This window comes from Thamnophis sirtalis, unplaced genomic scaffold (assembly GCF_051295495.1).
Source record: "Thamnophis sirtalis isolate CommonGarterSnake01/CBP01778 unplaced genomic scaffold, rThaSir2_p1.2 scaffold_13, whole genome shotgun sequence".
NCBI classification, from domain to species: domain Eukaryota; kingdom Metazoa; phylum Chordata; class Lepidosauria; order Squamata; family Natricidae; genus Thamnophis; species Thamnophis sirtalis.
In genome coordinates, this window is record NW_028261393.1 from 21,937,617 (window position 1) to 21,961,819 (window position 24,203).

The 24,203-nt window shown below is 45.6% G+C and overlaps 1 protein-coding gene across 1 annotated transcript in view; it reads left to right on the forward strand.

The window, feature by feature from the left end:
• Nucleotides 1-24,203, forward strand: part of LOC106550791 (protein argonaute-1) — a 72,163-nt gene that overhangs the window by 20,784 nt on the left and 27,176 nt on the right. The window contains exons 2-5 of the mRNA XM_087727170.1: nt 16,894-17,083; nt 19,495-19,615; nt 21,071-21,252; nt 22,278-22,414. Of these exons, the coding sequence (XP_087583296.1) occupies nt 16,894-17,083; nt 19,495-19,615; nt 21,071-21,252; nt 22,278-22,414 (630 nt within the window). The remainder of the gene's footprint in view (nt 1-16,893; nt 17,084-19,494; nt 19,616-21,070; nt 21,253-22,277; nt 22,415-24,203) is intronic.

Sequence of the window (24,203 nt, forward strand, 5' to 3'; positions counted from 1 at the left end):
ATCTTTGATGAGCTGCCCATTGAGATCGACACGGTGCCAACCCCCAAGGCCTTTTTTGAGTCGGTCAAGCGCCAATGGGCAGCCAGCCCCCACAGCGGGACCCACATCCACAGATAAGACCTTCTTCAATGTGGACCAGGACGTGGCCGGGGTGCTATCTCAGCCCTCCATCGATGCTCCGGTATTGGCACTGCATAATCCCACTAATCTGCCAGGGGAACCAGAGGAGGCTCTGAAGTTGGAGGACAGGAAGGCGGACCTCACCCTCCAAAGGGAGCATCAAGCAGCTGCCTAGGTGGTTAAGGCAACCACCACCACCTACTTCTTCAACCGGTCTTCCTTACTCTGGCTACAGGAGCTGCAGCAACGAATCCCCATCACCGAAGTCAGAGCGCACCAAGACATCAACAAACTGGTGGCAGCCATCCAACTTTCGGCGGACGCCACCTTGTCCACAGCCAGGTTTGCCTCCAGGGCGATCGCTTCAGCCATTGTATCTCGTAGGTTGCTGTGGCTGAGACAGTGGCAGGCGGATGTACACCGCAAGTGGCGCCTGGCTTCTGCTTCTTTCACAGGAGATGCCCTTTTTGGGGCAGCTCTGGACCCCTACTGGTCGAGAACAAGGACAAGCGGAAGGTGCTTCCCACTGCTCCAAAGAAGGGACAGTTCAGGGTGGCGCTTTACCCCAGACGGTCCTACTTCCGGGGACAAGACTTCAGGTCCTCCTTCCGGGGTCAGGATTCTTTCAGGGGCTCAGATATGGGATACTCAGGTGCCAGGCAGTACCAGGGGGGTTTCTGTGACATGCAGAGATACCCAGATAGACAGCAGAGAGGCAGGCAGCAGAAGTGGCCCTTTCGAGGTGGTGGAGGAGGCGCGGGGGTGCTCCTTCTGCAAAAACTAATTTTAGACCCAATTCACCTCCCATCGGGGGGTGCTTGGCGTACTTCGCTGATCGCTGGGACCGCTCCTCCTCTGATAAGTGGGTACAGAACACCATTAGGCATGGCCTGTTACTAGAGTTCCTTTCCAGCCCCCCCAAGGTTTTTCCAGATCTGCCCGGTTTCAAATAACCTGGCACGGAGGTTACTGATGCAGGAGGCCATACAACACCTGCTGGACATCCAAGCCATCCAGCCAGTGCCTCTAGACCAGCAGGGTCAGGGGTATTACTCTATCCTCTTTGTAATCCCCAAGGCATCAGGGGGCTGGAGGGCAATTCTCAACCTGAAATGTCTGAACCACTTCATCCATTATAGGAGGTTCAAAATGCAAGGTGATCAAACCGGTCAGTCCTAGAGGAGATCCACCCTGAGTGCTCTTTAGAAGGCCAGATCCTAAAGAGGAAACTCAAATACTTTGGTCACCTAATGAGAAGGAAGGACTCACTGGAGAAGAGCCTCATGCTGGGAACGATTGAGGACAAAATAAGAAGGGGACCGCAGAGAATGAGGTGGCTGGATGGAGTCACCAAAGTAGTTGGCGTGAGCTTAAATGGACTCCAGAAGATGGTAGAGGACAGGATGGCCTGGAGGAACATTGTCCATGGGTGAAACAGAACTTCGCAACTAACAACAACTGTATCATGCCAGGGAACATCCTCACAGCATAGCACGGACCACAATTCAGCCCTGAGCCACAGTTGTTCTTGACTGGTGTCTCAGCTGCGCCTGGGAGCCTTCAGCCAAGTCTTTACTAGGCTGCTTAAGTGTCTGCAGATTTATGACAAGGGAGGCTTGACAGACACGCTGGGTTGAGGAATCGAGGCTGGCTCTAAGTCACTCAAGGAGCTTTGCACATTCAGGATGAATGTGAACTTGAACTTCCTAGTCAGACTCCAGCGCTTTATCCCCCAGCCCTCCCTGAGATGGTGAAGCTGAAAAAGGAGATTACGCGATTACAGCTGCTGTCCATTTCAAGTCTTTATTACTTTCTGGAGCAACTGCCCTGGAGAACACAGGTGCTATTTATGTGACGGGAGCCAGTCCATCCCAGGATTCCCTTTTCCAGGGGTGGCAGGTCTTCCCCAGCTGGCTGGAGGGTGCCAGGTTGGAGAAAGGTGGCTTTTACCAATGGTCGTTTTTGTTTTGTTCTTTTTAAATATATTTTTATTATTTACATACATATAAGAGATGGCTCTGCGTGCCACATCTGGCACGTGTGCCACAGGTTCACTATCACGGGCTTAGGGTGTTAGCTAATCTTGAAGTGAGGCTGGACAGAAAACTCAGTTGGACCAAGGTTGATAGTACTAAGGTTAATGTTGTAAGCTGTCCACTTGTGGCCAGATGGGTGGCAAACAAATTTAATCAATAAAAATAAACACCTTTCTGAATTCATAACAGCCCAAACTTGGAGAAACTCAATTTTCTCCACCGTTCAAGGTCCAGGTAACACCCTCATTTGGTTGCTACATCACTCTAACCTTTTAGCAGCTTCAAGCAGGTCTCCGTTTGGCTTAGCACCTGTCCAGGTAGGCCGGAAGGATGATTAGAAAGAACAGGAAATCCTCCCCCCCCCACACACAAAATCCGAATGCCTGGCAAAATAAGAAAGAGCCAGGGGATAGATCTCTGGCAAGGCCCCAAATTTTGTAATTTAGTCCCAGTGGTCATTGTTTCCTTGCCTGTGGCATGGCTGTAATTCTTACACACACACACACACACACAAACACAAACACACACAAACACCTTTCTTGTGTCCCTGATGGACACCCCTTTGGGTCCCTGAATTGATTCCTTGACTTGGTTAATTAATCTTTCGGGGAGGGGGAGGGAAAGCCTGGCCCTTGTCTGAATGCTCCTGTTGAATCGGCCGTTTGCGTTGGGGGTCTCGACAGCCCCCCTTACCCCTGGGAGCAGCTCCTCCTTGCTCCTCCTCTGCATTTCAGACCCATTGAAACGTCCAGACCTGTCCCAAGATCAGATTTATTTTGCAAGAGAGCAGCCTGGCTAATCCTTCAACTTGCGTGGGAGGAGGGGAAGAAGGGGGGTGTAGACGAGAAGAGAAGACGCATTGAAAAGGCTGAGCCCGCAGGCCATCTATGGGAGTTTGGTCCCCATTGTGAGTCTCTCGTCTGCAGCTGCGTCTTGTCCATTCATCCCAGCCCGGTCGGTGTGGGCCCTTGACGCGACGGGAGCTCACCCCAGAGTGTGTTCTCAGCCTGGCTGGGTGAGCCCAGCAGAGGCCTTTGTGTGTTTGGTTCGGAGCTTCTCCAGGCCAGCCTTCAGAAGTGCGTGCCCGCTGTAACTCCTTTTGTTCCCCCTGCCAGTCCCGGAACAAAGTCCCCTGCTCAGCCCCATGGGATCGGTGGTGGTGGAGGAGGAGAGCAGGCTCGCTCGATGCAGAGGGAAGGGCCCTGCTTTTTAAATGCGAGAGAAAACCAACCAGCCCTGTCCTTTTGTTTGATACGGAGGAGAATCCGACTGTCTGCCCTCTTGTGTGGCGCCGATGAAGAAATGGTCTTGATTATTCTCAATTCTTCCCTTTCTTTGCCAGGCAAGAGTTCCACTGAACCAAACTTTAGAATAGGGTCCGTATTTTAAGCTACTAGCCCAGTGCAACCAATTTTAATTTTCCTGACCCATCCCTGCCCACAGACCCACTGTTTTCCCTTGAGTTTCAAGACAAAACAAATACAAATACAAATACAAAATGCAGCGGGATATTCTTATATTCTTGCTTTTGTTGTTGTTCTTGCGGTTTCCCCCTGTAGACAAAACTGAAAATCTAGGAAAGATTGTAGGGCAAGAAGAACCCCTTGTGGTTTGGTATCAGGAACGTGTCTTCCCCAGAGCCAACTTTGGAAAACAAATACAGGCGAGTGGATAGGCACCTTCTAGGTTGGATATCTGCTCCAAATTGCAGGTTGGGCTTAAAAATGCCGATTTTAAAATCAGGCAGGAAAGTTGGTTGTTCTCATTCATAGACTTTTGAAAGGGTGTCAAACTCAAGGCCCAGAGACTGGATCCGGCCCATGGGGTGGTTAGATCTGGCCCGCAGGGCCGCCCTGGAAACAGCAAAGGATTGATCCACGGTGCCTCTTCTACGCATGTGCACATGCCTCCCACCGGCTAGCTGATTTTTGGGTTTCTGCCACGCCTGCACAGGGGGCGGGGCGCCTGTGGGAGATGCATGTGTGGGTGGGGGGGCATTGCATGCACATGCGCAGGGGGAGCTCAGGGGAGTGCAGTGCCAGTTTTTGGATTCAGGAGGCTGCAGGGAGGTCTACTAAGCCCAAAACACACCATGGGGTGTCACCCGTGCATGCGTGGGAGGTCGCACAGTCAGGTGCAGGGGGGACAGAGCACATGGGGTGGCATTGCATTATGGGTGCAATGGCGCACACTTTCAGCACACGGCGACAAAAAAGTTAGCCATCACTGGTATAAGTAATAGCCAGCACCCCAGATTGAGCCTGGAGATCAACCCCTGCAGACCTAGCCAAATAAGTGTCTCTCCATTCCATCATCTTCTGCCAGTCAACCAGTGAGCAACTGCATTTGGAACCAACTTTTGCTTCTAAGCACTGTTCCCCCTAAGGTGCGGGGCTGCGCGCCCATGGGAGCTAGTAGGAAGATGGCGGAGGTGGAGGCGGCGGCAGGGGTAACCCCAAGCCCAGCTGAGGTGCTCCGAGCGGAGGGGGAGGCACCGCTGCCGCTGCCATGGGTGGGGGCGCCAGCGAGAGCTTTGGCGGCTTCACCTCAGCTGCAGCGCTGGGCAGCAAATGTGTTGGTGCTGTTGGAGGAGGAGGAGGAGGAGGCGGCAGCAGTTATTCTAGTGGCGGCGGGGGCTCATCGGCATCTTCAGTGGCAGCTCTGCCCCCTGTGAAAAAAAATGAAGATGGAGCAGATCCACGAAGATGACGTCGCCGCAACATGACTGGAGGAGGAATTCTGGGAGTTGAAGTCCACAAGTCTTAAAGCTGTCAGGTTTGAAGACCCCTGGGATTTTTTCCCTAAAGGGTTAGGGGTGCAAGGATCTTGTAACAACAGCTTTAAGACTTGCGTGCTTCAAATGCCAGACTTTCTGAGCCAACATTTTGGTTGCTAAGCAGGAGCGTTGTTAAGTGATATTGATATTATATAACACTTTAAATAATTTTAATTATTTGAAACTTTGAGTTTCAAATAATACTGATTTTGTTGTTGTCTTAGGTGACATCTGTGAAAAAAATTCAGGTGCTCAGGCATGAAAATGTGCCGCTCAAACACTACTTTTCTGCTCACACTGAAAAAAAATTAGAGGGAACATTGCTTCTAAGTCATTGTCAAGAGCAGCTCTGTGAAGTGTGAATTGCAATAGCTTAAGTAGAAGATGACAAGGGGAAGAGTCCCTCTGGGCTAAGAAGGATTGCAACGGATGGACAAATTCAAAGGTGGCCAGATGTTCCAGCCATGGCCTCCGCTTGCTGTCCCAGGTCTCCCTAAGCAGGGAGGCTAACCAAACTTAACGTAATATAAATGTAGCTATTTGGCTTGTAAAGAGACCTGGTTAACTATTGAATGCAGTGACAGTGACTTTCAATTTCCTACAGGAAGACTAAGGGATGCTGCACACTTGTTAGAAAGAGGGACCACTTAGCTGAGGAAGGGAACAAGGACCATGTAAAGCAGAGGTGTCTAACATTGGCAACTTTAAGACCTGTGCACGTCAACTCCCGGAATACCCCATCTGGCCATTCATGTAGGGAATTATGGATGCCACATTATGCTATAGCTCTGCGATGGCAAACCTATGTCACACATGCCCAAAGTGGCACACAAAACCATGTTGCCCGGCATATGTGCCTTTTCCTGTTTGCCTTCTGGGTTTCTGGTAAGCATGCACTTGCGGCGATCAGCTGTCCTTTGTGCATGTGGCAATGCTGAAAACCACCCTGTGTATGCATGCCAGCCAGCTGATCGTTGGGCACACATGCATGTTAGAACCCAGAGGTTTGTTTTTTCTGGAGCGTGGCCCCAACAAGCGTGCGTGTGACATTTCCATGCGACCTTTTTGGTACTCATTGCTGAAAAGTGTTCTGACTGAGGCTTCTCAAGAGCCTGAAGCAAACTCCTGGTCCCGACAAAAACCCTTTTCTTAATTTACTGTGAATTCTGCTCATTCACATCCAGCAAAGTCTTTCAAGGGATGATTTACAGTCACAGACCTTATCTGGCTTGGAGAGCTGCCAGGCCGATATCTGCAAAACTTGGCAAGGAGTCTCGGAGAGTCACGAACCAATGAAGTGAACTAATTGTCTCCTGCAAACTCCACTCCCCTTTCGCTCCTCTTTTATTTCCTCTGGGAAGGGCCATTCATCGTCCACCTGTGGCCTTACTCCCAAGTCGACCCCTGTTTTTTAGCTGTTTCCTTCGCCTGGCAACTCTGCACATGTGCATACTGGGAACAGGCTCCAGCTGTTCGTCTGCCTCACCGATGTCTGACTCTTAAGGCAGCTGATAACTGGCATACAGCCCTGGCCCCCTCTCTGCCTCCGACACAGAGCCCTCACCAGAGCCTTCCCCAGCCTCCAGGACTGGCCATGTTCATCTCCAACCTCCTCGCTGTCCGAATCTATTGACTGCTGGCTGGCCAAAACAAAAATATTTTCCATCACTGCTATAGCTGCATATTGAATAAACCAGGTAATGATGGTTTATTTGACAAATCATGCAATATCACAATCCCCAACACCAATTCAATTTCCTTAACCCTGCTAAAGTCCTGCCTTTGCCCTCCTGCCCACTCAGAAGTGCCTTTTTCAGACTCAAACTGGAAACAGTACAGGGACCAAGAGTGGTGTTTTTCAACCTCAGCAATTTCAAGAAGGGTGGACTTCAAGTCCCAGAATTCCCCAGCCAGCATGAGGAAAAACTACCCTAGAATATGCATAAATACGCAAAATTAGCAAAAACATGCTCTCCTGTTTCCCCGCCATATTCGGAGTCCAGGTAATGCTTCATATTCTCTCTTCCCCGGTTATCCAACTGCTACTGCATTTTGCTTTCATTGTTAGTCAGACTGCAGACAGTTGGAGAGTAGAAGCCTGCGAGATGGGATCTAATTGTTCCATGTGCCAAAGATTTAATTGTTCCATGCGCCAATGATTTCTCGATTGTGATTTGTTTCCAAGTACTTTCCGTAAGCGGGCAGGGGGCTTATAGAGCCAGGGAGGGGAGAGATGCCCAGGCAGCTCTCCTGCAGTTTTGTTTTGTTTTTTCAACTCAATCCAGCTGGATATTGAACTGGGAGATGCCCAGGAAAATGGGAACACACCATCAGCTCAAAAGTGGAACGTGCGTTTGAACCTCCAGTCAAAACCTTGGTTAAAAGATGGCATATGATACAAAAGGGCACCTTTCTGAGATCCCGGAGAGTTAGAATGTGCTGGAATTTCTGATTTTGGTTTCGTTTGGTGATTGGCCTATGATGAGAAGCCAAGAATTGTGATGTATAAATCCTAGTTTGTAGGGTTATGTCAAAGACTCAATCATCTGTTGGGTTATGTCAAAGACTCAATGAGCCATGGTGATGCAGTAGTTAAAGTGCAGTACTGCAGGCTAGTTGTCTGGCTGCCTGCTGCCCGCAATTTGGCAGTTCAAATCTCACCAGATTCAGGGTTGACTCAACCTTCCATACTTCCAAGGTGGGTAAAATGAGGAGCCAGATTGTTGGAGGCAATAGGCTGACTCTAAACCGCTTAGAGAGGGCTGCAAAGCACTGTGAAGTGGTATATAAGTCTAAGTGCTATTGCTTTTGCTATCCATGCCAAAGGTATCTAAGAAGGTTAAATCATGGTAGCCAAAGTTTGTTAATCTGTAACGTTCTGTTACTCATCCAAGTAACTTCATCAGTCAGTTTGTGAGTTGGTGTGTTCATGGCTTAGCATAGTAGGTAGTTGTGGCTTAGCCAATGAATTATGATTTTTTAAAAAGTGATATAATGGGAAGCTAAACAAAAATGTATATCCTGCAACTGAATTAGAGGTATCTCCACATGTTTCTACAAAAAAAAAGGTTGCATCTAAAGGTATAGCATTTTACAGAAAACTGATCTTAGAATAACTTCCTTTTTCAGCAGTTATGTTTTTCTTTCCACAATAAGCAATAACTCATCATCCCCATGACTCTAATTAGGTAACTGCTGGGAGATCTTCTGATGTTCTGGAGGAAATTAGCTGGTGAAGGTAAACATCTGTCTTACTTGTCAAGCACTTCTGTCACACAATCATTTCTATCCTTGAAGCTTTGGCCTTCTTGGGTTCATGGAACATCTTTCCCATCTGCCTTGACTCAAAAGATAGGGCCCTCTTTCTTGAAGATCACAGTATTAAACCACACAGTATCAACAGTGGAGTCCTTCAAGTTTTGGGGTTCTACAATCTCCAAGGATTTGAAATGGACACTTAACATCAGAACCATCATTAAAAAGGCATCACAACGAATGTTCTTCCTGCATCAAGTCAAGAAAATTCAGACTGCCCAAGGAGCTACTTATGCAATTCTACAAGAGGAATGATTGAGTCTTCATTTCTACCCCCACAACTGTCGGGTTTGGTACAACAACCAAACAGGACATTTACAGACTTCAATGAATAGTTAGGACTGTAGAAATAATAATTGCAAACAGCCTGCCTTCCATTGAGGACCCATATACTTCATGGGTCAGAAAGAGGGCTGAGAGAATATCTACAAATCCCTCACATCCTGGACATAAACGGTTTCAACTCCTCCCCTTGGGACACTGCTATGGGGCATTGCATGTCAAAACTAGACACAGAGACAGCTTTTCCCCCCTCGTGCCAATTACCACAGTACTGTCTTACATATATTTGTGTAGTATGGCTGTATTGCTACTATCCTCATCTTTTCTACTACACACTCTCACTACTATCATTATGATTCTTATTACTCTGTTGATTTGCATGTACACTCAGTGCTGCTGCACCAGAGACAAATTCCTTCTGTGACTAATTATACTTGGCCAAATAAAATATCCTATTCCTAGAGGAAGATAACTTTGAAGATATTTCATCCTACCAGCTTCTGATCGGAATATAAGAATTTAATCTTATCTACTCCATCTAGTTCAGCAGTCTGTTCTCATAGTGGCCAACCAATCATACAAGGAAGTCCACTAGCCTACCAGGAGATGGACTTCAGAGGCAGTCCCACTGACATCATGATTAACAGGGTAGCTATTGACTCCCATATGAACGTGAATTTGGGCAAACTCTGGGACAGAGATCTTTAAACTTGGTAACTTTAGGACTTGTGGACTTCAACTCCCAGAATTCTCCAGCCAGCTATACGAGTTCTAAAATTGCCAAGTTTGTGGACCCCTGCTCTGGCAGATATGCTATGGCCTAGTCGGACCAACTTAATGACTGAACAACAACAAAATCGATCTCCATGACTTTCATGAACCAGTCCAAACTTTTTGAAGCTGGTGAAACCAGTAGGCAGCATCACATCTCCTAGTAAATGACGATGTTGCAGTCATATTTTGGTGTCTGGTGCTCTCTGAGCTGGATTGTTTTCTTGCAGACATTTCATTACCAAACTAGGAAACTTTATCAGTGCTGTGCTGATGTTGTTACCTAGTTGGGTAATGTCTGCAAGAAAACAATCCAGCTCAAAGAGCGCCAGAAATACCACAATTCAGCAATTGTGCTAGAAACATTCTCTTCTATTGCAATTATTATTTTAGCGCAAGGACTGGAAAATTGCAGCTCCAGGGGCACAAAGGTTTCTCAAAGCCTTTGGGGTCTGCAGGGTCGTAACCCCCCCCCCCCCAAATTCATGCTGCATTGTAATTTCATATGGAATAGAAATAATCGAAGCCAAGCGTGGGATCTGCAGTTTAACTGGCTTTCAAATAAATGATTTCATTTTGATAAGTTAAAGACACAACTGACCCGAAATGTACACAAAACGACATTCAGAAATTGAAACAAGTTTATTAAAAATAGCTTCTAGCAAGCATTCAGATTTTGGAAATGGCTTGTTTTTCCAATGGACTTCCAACAATAAAGAGAGAGGAGTGTTTGTGTACCAGATCTGGTTTTGCTTATTAATCTCAGTGTATGATTTATTTTCCTTTGCCGCATGTTTCTAGAGCAGAATACTAGACATCTGTGTGCTTTTCAAAGTTCCCAAAATTCAGATTTTTGCAAAAAGATATTTGGTTTTGCCATGCATGACAATCTGTGTGGTCCGCAAGCTTTGACAGTTCCTAAAAGTTATTGCTGGGAACCTCCCCTAAAATGGCAATTTTGGAAGCTGGTCAGATCCCATAGGGCATCTTCTGTTTTCCCTGGTCCCTCCTGCTTGTGGGACTGAGTCCCATGGACTTGGTGGAGAAGAGTCTCCTGGCATGACCCTCAAAAGCTTTCATGAACACCAACACTGCTGGGGTGGCTGGATGTTTTCCCCCAAATATGCCCTTTTGTCCCTCTCCCTCCCTTCCCCATATGGGATTGCATTGTGTGGAAGGGAAACTTTACCCCGCAGTGTCACCACACAATGTTGTCGCTATCCAGTATTCCTGTGCTGTGCAGCTGGAGAGTAGAGGAGTCTTTGACTTTTTTCCCAAGCATCACTCCCTGGAAAAGGAGGTCAGAGAGCATTTCAGGTGACGTGGCCTTGCCTACATTTGCCAGCTGTGCACTAGGTTAGTGTGCTGGCATTGCTGCTCGATTCGTCATGGCTCTTGGTTCCTGCTGAACGTCTACAGCTGCAAAATCCCAGAAGAGATGTAAATGAGTAGCATGAACCAGGAAAGCTTGCCTTGGGTGGAAATTTGCCGTCGGAAGGTTCTGCTTTCATTTGATTGCTGTTCAAAAGCGGGTTAAAGGAGCTTACCTTTTTTCTGCAGTAAGAGGCAGAAGAAAGATCACACCTTATCTTGCTCAAATGACACACCGCTGGAAGTCGGCCCATGTCTACACAGAAGCAGGTCATCTCCAGAAGCTGTGCCCACGATCGGAGGTTGAGTGGGAATAGCAGGCCTGGTCACATTTGTCTTTGGCAAGAGATCAAAAGAAACCTTGTTTGTGTTGTGGCCCACCAGTGGATCTGGCAGCAGATTCGGACAGTGAGGAGGTTGGGGAGGAACATGGGCCAGTCCTGGCATCTGGGGAAGGCTCTGATGAGGGCTGTGTGTCGGAGGCAGAGAAGGGGCCGACAGTTATCTGCTGCATTCGGAGTCGGAGATCAGTTGGGCAGAGATCAGCTGGAGCCTGTTCCCAGTGTGTGCATGCGCAGAGCTGCCAGGAGAAGGGAACAGCTAAGGAACAAGGAGCCTGGGAGCCTGTTCCCGGTGTGTGCATGCACAGAGCTACTAGGAGAAGGAACAAGGGTCGACTCAGGAGTAGAGGCACAGGTGGATGGTGAATGGCCCCTCCCATAGGGAATAAAGGGGAGCAAAGGGGGAGTGGAGTTTGCAGGAGACAATGAGTTCAGTTCATTAGGGTGAAGATCTATTCCTAACTTCTTACCAAGTAATTGCTGCTACAGCGTGGTGTTTGGAAGATATCGACCTGTCAGCTCTCCAAGCCTGAAAAGATCTGTAGTTGTGAAATCTCTTGAAAGACTGTTGACTGGGACTTTGCTGGAGAGCAATTCACTTTAAACTGAATAAAAAGGGTTTTATCGGGACGAGGAGTCGGCTTCATGCTTTTGGGAAGCCTAAGTCATATGAGGTAGTGATGGAAGTGCTGGGCTATGAGTGGGGAGACTCAAGATTCATGCCTGCCTTCAGCTGTAGAAGCTGACCATCCCTTTCTCTCATTTCAGTCTGTTTCACCGTGTGGTTGTTGTGGGGAAACAGGACTTGTATTATGTTTCGATAATAAACACATACTGGAGATCTTAGGCCATTGATGTTTAAACAGTTTCTAATCTCTACAAAGACGCTTGCTCCTGGGGAGGGAAGCTATGGCGAATCTAGACAGCATACTAAAAAGCAGAGACATCACCTTGCTAACAAAAGCGTGTATAGTGTATAGTCAAGGACATGGTTTTCCCAGTTGCAATTTATGGCTGTGAAAGTTGGACCCTAAGGAAGGCTGAGCGCCAAAGAATTGAGGCCTTTGAACTCTGGTGCTGGAGAAGACTCCTGCGAGTCCCTTGGACTGCAAGGCTATCAAACTGGTAAGTCCTAGAGATCATCAACCCTGACTGCTCTTTAGAAGGCCAGATCCTGAAGATGAAACTCAAATACTTTGACCACCTAATGAGAAGGAAGGATTCCCTGGAGAAGAGCCTCATGCTGGGAACAATGGAGGGCAACAGAAGAAAGGGATGGGAGAGAATGATGTTGTCTTTCTGTGGACATTTGTATTTCAAACCATAATTTCCGTTTTTCAGCTGAGGGCCAAACATCACACGGTAGAATTCACCTTCCAACAGAGGAGAACATGTGTAGTTCAGAGTTGACCTGGGAGGTCCTTGGTGCTCACTGATCTTGGTTGTTTTCTTGCAGATGTTTTGTTTCCCAACTACTAGCTAACATCATCTGTGCTTCCCTGGTGAGGTTACCTAGTTGAGCAACGAAAAGTCTGCAAGAAAACAACCAAGCTCAGAGACAGCTCCCTCCCCCCAATTCATCCTCTGTACTCAACATATAATATCCCCATAATAACCTTATTTCTATTTCATCAAAGGAGGTGAGAATGTTGGCCTGTTCTTTACCTGCAACCCACTTCTAAAGGAGACACAATTAGATTTATCGCATACAACGATCTGTGTGTATGCATGCTTAAGCAAGTCTTTGCTGACCTGTGCTTTAATTTATTTTTAAAGTGTCAGCCTTAGAATAAAACCAACAGCCCATTGCTAAATAACCCCCACCCCCCTTGCAGAAGCTGCCTCTTTCTGCCTGGCCTCCCCTTCTCTCTGTGTGTTGGGCCATCCTCGCTAAAGCTTGTAAATCACTTTTGATCCTTGGAGAAGGCATGCAGTCAGTGTGGGGTGAGGAAGAAAAGGTGGGGCAGGCTGGCCTCTGGATGACCTTGGATGGGAGTGCATTTCTCATGTGATTCAGTGGGGACAGCGGTGGATGAAAGGGGAGGGTGGGAAGCTCATGATTAGGAAGAATCTATTATGGTCTTAAATTGCCTGTCGATAATCAGACACCACAAGAGGAAGCAATTGTTATCTCCTTTCAAGAAGTATAAGAGAAAGGGGGGGGGAGGGAAGACAAGAGAAGACAACGAAAGAAGGGAGAGAGAAGGAAGGAAGACAAAAAAGGAAGACAAGAAAGGGAGGGAGGGACAGATGGGAGGGAGGGAAGGGAGACGAAAGGAAAGACAAGGAAGGAACAGAGGGAGGGAGAGGGAAGAAAGGGAGGGAGAGAGAAGGAGGGAGGGAAAGGAGGGAAGAAAGGAAAGAAGGAAGGAATAGAGGGAGAGAGGAGAAATGGAGGGAGAGAAGGAGGAAGGGAGGGAAGAAAGGGAGGGAGGGAAGGGACAAAGAAAAGACAAGGAATGAACAGAGGGAGGGAGAGGGAAGGAAGGGAGGGTGGGAGAGGGAAGAAAGGGTGGGAGAGGGAAGAAAGGGAGGGAGAGAGAAGGAGGGAGGGAAAGGAGGGAAGAAAGGAAAGAAGGAAGGAATAGAGGGAGAGAGAGGAGAAATGGAGGGAGAGAAGGAGGAAGGGAGGGAAGAAAGGGAGGGAGGGAAGGGACAAGAAAGGAAAGACAAGGAATGAACAGAGGGAGGGAGAGGGAAGGAAGGGAGGGAGAGGGAAGGAAGGAAAATGGAAGGAGAAAGGGAGGGAGGAAGGAGGGAGGGAGGGAAGGGAGACAAGAAAGGAAAGACAAAAAAGGAACAGAGGGAGGGAGAGGGAAGGAAGGAAGACAGGGAAGGGAGAGAGGGAGGAAGCCGATTTTTCTTGGTGATGTAAATTTCTGTTCTTCTCCATCCTTTGGTGCTGCTGAGCCCTCCTCATTCTTCAACCTTGCCTGTTTTACAGGCCAACAAGGTGCATGCATTATGTCTCCCATAGCACCACATGTGGATTTGACAGCCCTAAAAATAGCCTTCGAGAAGCCTGCCCTTAACAACTCAGCTTTTCTCCTGCTTCTTCCTTTGCACCAGTCATGGGTTTAGAGTTTGGCTGTTGTTTGGCAGGGTAGTCAGAGGCCCCAGGAGCTGGGGCACAGCAGGAGAACACCACCTCCTCTTTTTCTATAAAGCCCCCTCCTTTGTCATGATTGGAATTCTAAACTTTGGATTCACTTGACTCTCCTGTCACTCTGTCTTCTCCTTTTCATCTGGGTTTCTTTTGGAGACAAGTAAAACAATGCAGTTGTCCTTATAGCTTGTGCTGGTGAATATAAGATCCTGCAGGTATTCAGGCTAAAAGATCAGGTAGAGTTTTAATTGATAGCTGCTAGCGGTGGTGCAGTGGCAAAGACGCTGAGCTTTTCGATCAGAAGTTCGGCGGTTTGAATCCCTAGAACTGCATAATGGAGTGAGCTCCCATTACTTGTCCCCAGCTTTTGCTAATCTAGCAGTTCGAAAGCATGTAAAAATGCAAGTAGAAAGATAGGAACAGGGATGGCTCTTCTGCTTTGAAACAGAGATGAGCACCGCCGCCTAGAGTCGGGAATGACTAGCAGATGTGTGCGAGGGGAACCTTTACCTTAGCCTGGTCCTAAGCTTAGCATTGGGAAACAGAACTATGATTTTGGACACAGAGGTGAACCCATGCACTTGGATCAAAACCAAACACCAATGCAGGTAGTCCTTGACTTACGACCGTAATTGAGCCCAAAATTTATGTTGCTAAGCAAGACATTTGTTAAGTGAGTTTTGCCCCTTTTTACAACCTTTCTTGGCCCATTTGTTAAGCGAACCACTGCAGTTGTTAATAACACAGCTGTTAAGTGAATCTGGCTTCCCCAGTGATTTTGCTGGTCAGAAAGTCACAAAAAGGGACCACACGATCCCCAGGACACCGCAACCGTCATAAATATGAGTCAGTTGCCAAGCGTCTGAATTTTGATCATGTGACCATGGGGATGCTGCAATGGTCACAAGTGTGAAAAACAGGTCATAAGTCACTTCTTTCAGTGACATAACTTCATATGGTCACTAAACAAGCTGTTCTCCTGTTTCTGCATATGTAGGGAGCCCTCAACTTACGAACAAAATTGGGACCAGAATTTATGTGGCTAAACAAGATGGTTGCTAAGTGAATCATACCTAATTTTATGATTTTTTTTTGCCAGCCACTATTGTCAAGCAAACCACTACAGGTTTTTTTAAAATAGAATTTATTTTTATTTTCAAAACAAACACAACACATAAAATCTTCCTGCTTTACATACTGTAGAAAGTGTATCAGTTGGTTACAAAAGGTTTTCGTGCATCTCTTCCACAGTCATCAAGCATAATTCATATTAACTCAAGTATTTTAACTCAAATATTTATACATGTTACCCTTATACCTCCATTTTTATTTCACTATAATTATTTAAACGTCCTTCATCATAAAATATACCAAAATTTAACACATAGCCACATACTGGCATTTCATTTAATATTTCTAAAATTCTCCAATAACACTGAATCCTTATGTCCTATTCTAGCTAAACATTCATAACACACAAATTTTGAGCGTGTGACTGTGCTGTGTTGCTTGTAAGCAGGTTAACTGGTTGTAAGTCACTGTATTCAGTGCTGTTGTAATTTTGAACTAAATGAATGGTTTTAATTAAAGGACTATCTGTAGAGTCTTCTTCCCCATTGCTAACAAGGGTTGAAGCTAAACCTTTTGTATGCAAAACAACGTTTTCAATGCAGGTGGAGTTTCTTTTCACTTCTGTCTTATCCACGGGTAACTTACAACTAATCCAATTTTCAGAGTCATGCAATACACTCAATTATGAACTAATTACATCAGCCCAGTTTTTTTTTAAAAAAAAAAAATCTAAAATGTGTTTTGAATGCTGCTTGTCTTACAAGCTTGCCATGGCAAAGTCATGACAAAGAAAAGACATGGATCAGGAAGAAAAAGGGGGCCATGTACCGTAGTTTTCTCCAGAAATGCTTTGTAGGGAGAATCAACATGGGATGACGTTTCTTTTTTTCCCAAACAAAGTTTTTGCTTTATTTTTTGTTACAAATTTTAGATTCTTTTGTAAACAAAATGTTGCCCGGGTTTTTCCCTTTAACATTCTCTCCTGTACATAATTCATTTTACATCATATTTCCATTTCCAATTTTAGCCATATTATTTTCTTCCCATATTTCCCATCTTAAACTTATTTTTTCTTACCACATAAACAATATCATTATTTGCCCCTTCAGAAATAAACCAAATTTATCATTTTATTTTCCACCTGTTATTCTATTTTCTATAGGTAATATATACCTATAGGGGTAAGCAGAAGATCTGATGTACATATAGCAATAGCACTTAGACTTATATAGAATAGAATAGGATAGAATGATTTATTGGCCATGCTTTGCAGCATTCTCTGAACAATTGACAAATATCGGGATGGTGCCCCCCAACCACCTGGGTCCTCATTTTATCAACCATGGGAAGGATAGAAGGCTGAGTCAACCTTGAGTTGGTTGGGGTCGAATTCCTGGCTGTGGGCAAAGTTAGTCTGCAATACTGCATTGTAACCACTGTGCTACCATGGCTCCATAGAAAGTGATTATTGTTGCTGTTGTTAGTTGCAAAGTCGTGTCCAACCCATCGCCACCCCATGGAACACATTCTCCAGGCCTTGGCTGGAGAATTCTGGGAATTGAAATCCACAAGTCTTAAAGTTGCCATTGCTGGACACTTGTGGTCTAGATGCTCTAAATGTTTTTCAGCTGTTGGGTTCGCACATTCATATCTCTCTCTCTCTCTCTCTCTCTCTCCTCCACTTCCAATTTTTGTTTTTTTTAGCAGTTGCTGCAGGCACTTACCTGCCACCCCTCCAGCAGGTATTTCAAGCTCCTCGTCGGCCTGGGATAGGAACTGTTGGGAAGCCCATCAAGCTCTTGGCCAATTACTTTGAGGTGGACATTCCCAAAATCGATGTCTATCACTATGAAGTTGACATCAAGCCGGACAAGTGTCCACGCAGAGTCAACAGGTAAGGCAAGTATTTAACATTTAGCCATTTCTCCCCTCTAGCCTTCACAACACCCCCCCCCCCCAAAAAAAACCTCTCAGGTGAACATGTTCCCATGTCCTAAGAGTAGGGTTGTCCAACCTAGGCAACTTTAAGACTTGTGAAGTTCAATTCCAAAAATTCTGGCTAGGGGAATTCCAAGAGTTGAAGTCCACAGGTCTTAAATGTCTATGGAGATTCTCGGTCATCCAGGTCACGGTTGTTCCGAAGCTGCTTTTTTCAAAAGGCAACTGGACTTGCTTGTTTTGCATGAAGAACTGAAGAAGCTTCTTGGATGAGAAGCAAAATTTCTTCACCCCCCCCCCAAAAAAAACCAACTAAGAAAGTCCAGTTGTCTTTTGAAAAAACAAAACAAAACCATCTTTGGGACACAGATTTTAAGGTTGCCAAGCTTGGACACTCCTTCCTGCTCTAGTCCAGGGGTCTCCAACCTTGACAACTTTAAGCCTTGAGGACTTCAAGTCCACAAGTCTTAAAAGTTGCCAAGGTTGGAGACCCCTGCTCTAGAGGAATTGCTTTGCTGGCTGAGGAATTCTGGGAGTTGAAGTCCACAAGTCTTAAAGTTGCCAAGGTTGGAGACCCCTGCTCTAGAGGGATTACCTATGGGCTGGGAGGGGGCAGGAAGAGAAAAGGGCATGCCGAGGCACCTCTTCCTGCCTGTTGCTGAGTTTTGATGGCCCCCACTTCTTGGCTGAGCTGTTTTCAGTTTACCTGCTTGCTTGGCCCTGTTCAACTTTGCTATGACTGGAACGGCTGTTCTTGCTTAGGTTGGCTGGGAGTAAGATGACATTTTTTCGATGCCCCCTCTCCTGTGAAGCAGGGTGTTTTATGTCCCTTCTCCCTCATCATCTCCGGTCATGCCTTGGTAGCTCAGAAGAAAACAGCGCCTTGATCTTCCATCTCCGTTCAGTTTACAGCAGCTGGGTGGATCTGGCTGTGGTCCCAGGCTTTTAAAATAGCTGCTCATAGACAGCTGGGCTGGCATTTAAATATTCTTCTTCCTGTAGTCTTCAACTTGGGAGGGTCAGAGTTCTGAGAGAGCTTATGTGAAAATAGGAAGCTTCTCACAGCTTTCTGAAGTCCTAGATTTGGAAGGATCACAGAGGTCCTTTAATCAAGATCACATGAAGTGTTAATACCACTTTATAATGCCTTGGTAAGGCCACACGTGGAATACTGCATTCAGTTTTGGTCACCACAATGTAAAAAAGATGTTGAGACTCTAGAAAGAGTGCAGAGAAGAGCAACAAAGATGATTAGGGGACTGGAGGCTCAAACATATAAAGAACGGTTGCAGGAATTGGATATGTCTAGTTTAATGAAAAGAAGGACTAGGGGATACATGATAGCAGTCTTCCAATATCTCAGGCTGCCACAAAGAGAAAGTCAAGCTATTCTTCAAAGCACCTGAAGGCAGGACTAGAAGCAATGGGTGGAAATTAATCAAGGAGAGAAGCAACTTAGAACTAAGGAGAAATTTCCTGACAGTGAGAACAATTAATCAGTGGAACAACTTGCCTCCAGAAGTTGTGAATGCCCCAACACTGGAAGTTTTCAAGGGGATGTTGGATAACCATTTGTCTGAAGTGGTGTAGGGTTTCCTGCCTAAGATGTGGGTTGGACTAGAAAACCTCCAAGGTCCCTTCCAACTCTGTTATTCTATTCTACTCCCAAGTCTCTTCTCAGTGCAGGAATCCACAGGGAGTCCTTGACAGGACTGTAATTGAACTCCAAGTTCTGGTCGCAAGATGATGTGTTTGTGTTTGGCCCAGCCAGGTTCATGCGCAACTGGCAATTTTCTTAAGCCTGCTTTAGATCAAAGTTCTCAATTTCTCCCCTGCAACCAGTGACTTAGGGGACATGGTGGCTCAGTGGCTAAGATGACCTTGTCGATCTGAAAGGTCAGGAGTTCAACGTTTCGAATCCCTAGCGCTGCGAAATGGAGTGAGCTCCCATTACTTGTCCCAGCTTCTGCCAACCTAGCAGTTCGAAAGCATGTAAAAATGCTAGTAGAAAAATAGGAACCACCTTTGGTGGGAAGGTAAAAGCATTCCATGCACCTTTGGCATTTAGTCATGCTGGCCACATGACCATGGAGACGTCTTCAGACAGCACTGGCTCTTCGGCTTTGAAATGGGGATGAGCACCGCCCCCTAGAGTAGTGCATGACTAGCACATATGTGTGAGGGGAACCTTTACCTTTAACCAGTGACTTGAGAAATAGTGGGTTTTTTTTTCCCTCTGACTTTCAGTTGTAATCATTTTCGCTTCCTAGCGGAATTATATTTTAAGCCTGTCTTTCTAGCTTCTCCTTTTTCTTTCCTCCTCTCCCCGTCCGATGTCTGTCTGTTGCTTTTTTTTTATTTTTGCAGGGAGGTTGTGGAATATATGGTACAACACTTCAAACCTCAGATCTTCGGAGACCGGAAACCGGTGTACGATGGAAAGAAGAACATCTACACCGTCACAGCTCTGCCTATTGGAAATGAAAGGGTAAGAAGTTCAACGACAAATGCAAAACCTTTTAGATTCAGACCAGGTTGTCTAAACAGTACGAGAGATTCTGAACATAACTGGAGCTACTCTGAGCTCAATGTTCTTCTGATGTGGTTGGAACACTTCTGTAAGTGTGGAACGGCCTGCTTCTATCCAGGAGTGAAATCCACCCGGTTCAACCCAGTTTGGCCAAACCGGTAAGGACAACTGCCCCTTGTTTTGCGAACCGGTAGTTAAAAATGAGCTTCCAAGGAGCGTGCAGCTCACAGCTATTTTTTTAGATTTGATTTTTTAGATTTTTAAAGGATTTTTTCTCTGCCGGTTCACCTGAAAAATACTTTTAAAATCTAAAAAAATAGTTTCTGACGATCGTGCGGCTCAGCTGTGAGCCGGGCATTGTTAGAAGCTATTTTTAGAAGATTTTTAAAGGGAAAAAGTGCTTTAAAGGGGGGGGGGAGGGAGTTGGCCATGCCCACCCAGTCACATGACTATTACCACCACCACCAAGCCACGCCTACAGAAACGGTGGCCGGGGAGGGGAGGAGATTAGATTTCACTAGAACTTCTAACTCAGAAAGCGACGAATTCAAAATGTTTTCCATTAGGAAAAAAGGGGGGTGAGACAAATGAAACTAAAAGATGTTAAAAAGTTATGATATGTATGTAGTTACTTACCCAGCACATCTAAATTATATTAAAGTAGCCAAAAATATCTTTACAATCCCCCCAAGGCATGTCACAACTTTTCTGCACCCCTAATGTTTGGAAATTGAATTGAAAAATTCGACACGCCCTAAAATTTTGAAAAACCGTAGTGTTCTTTTTCTGAAAGCAAGAAATATTTGCATACGCAAAGTCCCAGCCAGGATGATATCATAGTTAAGATGTTAAACTAGGAAGAGATTGATCCACCCAGCCATGGAAACTCACTCTCAGACCAATTTACCTCACAGAAGTTTATGTGGGGAAAAAAAATCAAAGGAGGAAAGATGGGAATCTAACAAATAACCCCAGATAGACCTTGGGTTACAACTAGTCGCACTTATGTACATCAGTTTGCAGTGTTCAGTATTTTAGGACAATTTTGCTGAAAACTGGCAGTTAACCTCCAATGGTTCTCTTAACAACCACTGCAAAAAAAAAGTTTGTCAAAGTGGGTTGCCCACATGACTGACGCATTTTATGACCATTACGAGTTATGACTGTGATGGGCAGCCTCCATTACGATCGTATGTAAATAGCATGGGTGCATCCTTTCTGTTTCTTGTTTGCATACGTGACTGTGATTCAGAACAAATCACAGGTTTTTGTTTTTTTTCAAGAGAGTTCTAGGTTTAAAATTGGGATTGTTCCAGGAATACGCAAAGCAGGTGACAGCAAAGTTGACGTTTTTGGATTTAGGGAAGGAAAGCAAAATTCAAGGGCTCATCTTGTTTCCTTGGCCTTTTGCAGGTTGATTTTGAGGTGACAATTCCAGGGGAAGGCAAAGACCGAATATTTAAGGTCTCCATTAAATGGATGGCTATTGTGAGTTGGCGGATGCTTCATGAAGCTCTAGTGAGCGGGCAAATCCCTGTCCCTTTGGAATCCGTCCAGGCCCTTGACGTCGCCATGAGGCATCTGGCTTCCATGAGGTAACATCTGGTTTTTTCCTATTTTTGAAACACAAATACCAAGAAGGGGATGATAACTAGCTTGAGATGTGTTTGCTACCATTACTCACTTCCATTCAGGAATCTGTTGACCTAACATGCCGTCTCTTGTATTTTAAGTTGGGGGGTGGGGGGGAACACACCATGAATAAAGATCCAGAGACTCTTCAAAAGATCATCTCCCGGAATTTTTAGGGGATGAAACATCAAAATAAGAGTTCTCTGTTCTGACCTCAGCTTCGCAAGAGCATGAAGCAAACTCCTGGTCCTGACAAAACCCTTTTCATTAATTTACTGTGAATTCTGCTCATTCACATCCAGCAGAGTCTTTCAAGGGAGGATTTACAGTCACAGACCTTCTCTGGCTTGGAGAGCTGCCAGGCCGATATCTGCAAAACTTGGCAAGGAGTCTCAGAGAGTCACAAACCAATTAAGCAAACTAATTGTCTCCTGCAAACTCCACTCCCCTTTCACTCCTCTCTTATTTCATCTGGGAGGGGCCATTTATTGTCCACCTGTGGCCTTACTCCCAAGTTGACCCCTGTTCTTTAGCTCCTCCCTTCATCTGGCAACTCTGTGCATGCGCACACTGGGAACGGGCTCCAGCTGTTCATCTGCCTCACTGCTGTCTGACTCTGAAGGCAGCTGATAACTGGCATACGGCCCTGGCCCCCTCTCTGCCTCCGACACAGAGCCTTCATCAGAGCCCCAGATTCCAGGACTGGCCCTTGTTCCTCCCCAACCTCCTCAGTGTCCGAATCTGCTGCCAAATCCGCAGGCTGGCCACAACATTCTCATGTATACATTTCACTGAAATGAGAGAAAACCACCAGTATTATATAAATGTTTCAATAATTTCTAGATATGGAGACAGTATCTGGGCATTTGCATCTTCTTAGAAGAAGATAAGAAAATGAGAAAAATATTGATGGTTGAGCCTCAGCTGAAATCGAAGTTGTTGTTAGCTTTCATGAGCATGTAATATAGTTCCTTGTTTCTCTTCCCAGGTACACTCCAGTAGGGCGTTCCTTCTTCTCTCCCCCTGAAGGATACTATCACCCACTGGGAGGAGGTCGGGAGGTCTGGTTTGGCTTCCATCAGTCTGTCAGGCCTGCCATGTGGAAGATGATGCTCAACATAGATGGTAATAATCCTTACACCTCTCAGTTTGAAGTCATACCTACAGGTAGTCCTCAACATATGACCACAGTTGAACCCAAAATTTATGTTGCTAAGTGAGAAATCTGTTGAATGACTTCCGCCCCATTTTACGACTTTTCTTGCTCCGTTTGTTAAGTGAATCACTGTGGGTGTCAAATTAGTAACACAGTCGTAAAGTGAATCGGGTTTACCCACTGACTTTGTTTGTCAGAAGGATGCAAAAGAGGACCACACGACCCCGGGATGCTGTAACCATCATAAATATGAGTCAGTTGTCAAGCATTTGAATGTAAATCACGTGGCCCTGGCAATGCTGCAATGGTCATAAGTGTGAAAAATGGTTATAAGTTCATTATTTTCAGTGCCGTTGTAATGGTCACTAAACAGACTATTGTAAGTTGAGGGCTACCTGTATCTCTCAGTAAGAGTCTATGCAAAGCTCAGTGTTCTGTACAGCCACCCTAAATCTAATATGGGCCAGATGTATTACTCAAACTCCAGAATTTTAACATGTGTGAACTCCATCCTGGGGAATTCTAGGGAATTCTGGGAGTTGAAGTCCACACATCTTAACACTGCTGAGGTTGAGCATGACTGTTAGACAGATGCCCATTTCCATCATTCCCAATGAGCGAAATCGTCTGGATAACGCTAGATGAGAGGATGCTCCACTGCTCCTTTCCCCTTATATTTCAGTTTGTATTGCGATGTTTTATTTTGATAATCTCCATGCAAAGTTGTTTGACAGCTTGTGAAAGGTCTCGTTGAAAAATATTTGGGAGGAATTTATGAAAAGACCAGAGGGGGGAAAACATTTAATTAAACAACTTCAGTAATATTTCGTGTTCTTTGGAAGGCTCATAATTCTTTTCATAGGTATTTTAGAGTGATTCAGGGGTAAAGTTCTTGATTTTGATCTGCTAACCAAGTTGTGTGTGTTTTTGTGTGTGTGTTACAAACCCATGGGAGCAACATAAAATTTGGACTTCTTAAAGAGACTCAAATGTCATATCTTATTTTTGGGGAAAAAAAGAGATTTTTGTAGAACTTGTAGTTAAAAAAAAGATGAATTCTAGAAGATATGGTTGATTAACTCTTCTAGAAGTTAGAGAATAGGCTTTGGTTTCTATAGCCATTAACATTACAGAAGAATAAATTATGCATCTGTTATTAAAAGAAACAATTATAAATATTAAGTGCCCGGAGGAAGAGCTTTTCATTGGGAGTGTCTTGTTGGTATTAATAATTTGAAAAGGTATAACAAGAGAATTGAGGAGCTTAATTCTTTTATAAAGTGTTCAGATAAGAATTATAAAATGGTAGATACCCTGCAAAAGGACCGTGTTTCCCCGAAATTACGACATGTCCTGATAATAAGGCCATGCCATATTTTTCCTGTGGGCAAAAATATATGCTCTGCCCCAATAATAAGCCCCCTGGACAACCCCCCCCCCCCCCAGCCAGGCAGACTGCCACTCACCAACCTAGCGATATCCCGAAGGCGCAAAGCTGCAGGAGCCAGGGTAGGGGGTAAAGGCTCTCACATTGCTTGATGCCTTTGGGATACTGCTAGGTTGGTGGGTGGCGCTGTGCCCAGCTGGAGTGGGGGGTTGCCGGGCAGCTGCTCTTACGAGCAGCCACCCGGCAACACCCCTTTCCAGCCGGGCAGAGTGCCACTCACCGACCCAGTAATATCCCAAAGGCGCTAAGCCATGTGGCGCTCTGCCCGGTTGGAAAGAGAGGTTGCGCGAGCACTTGTTTTGCCTCCAGCT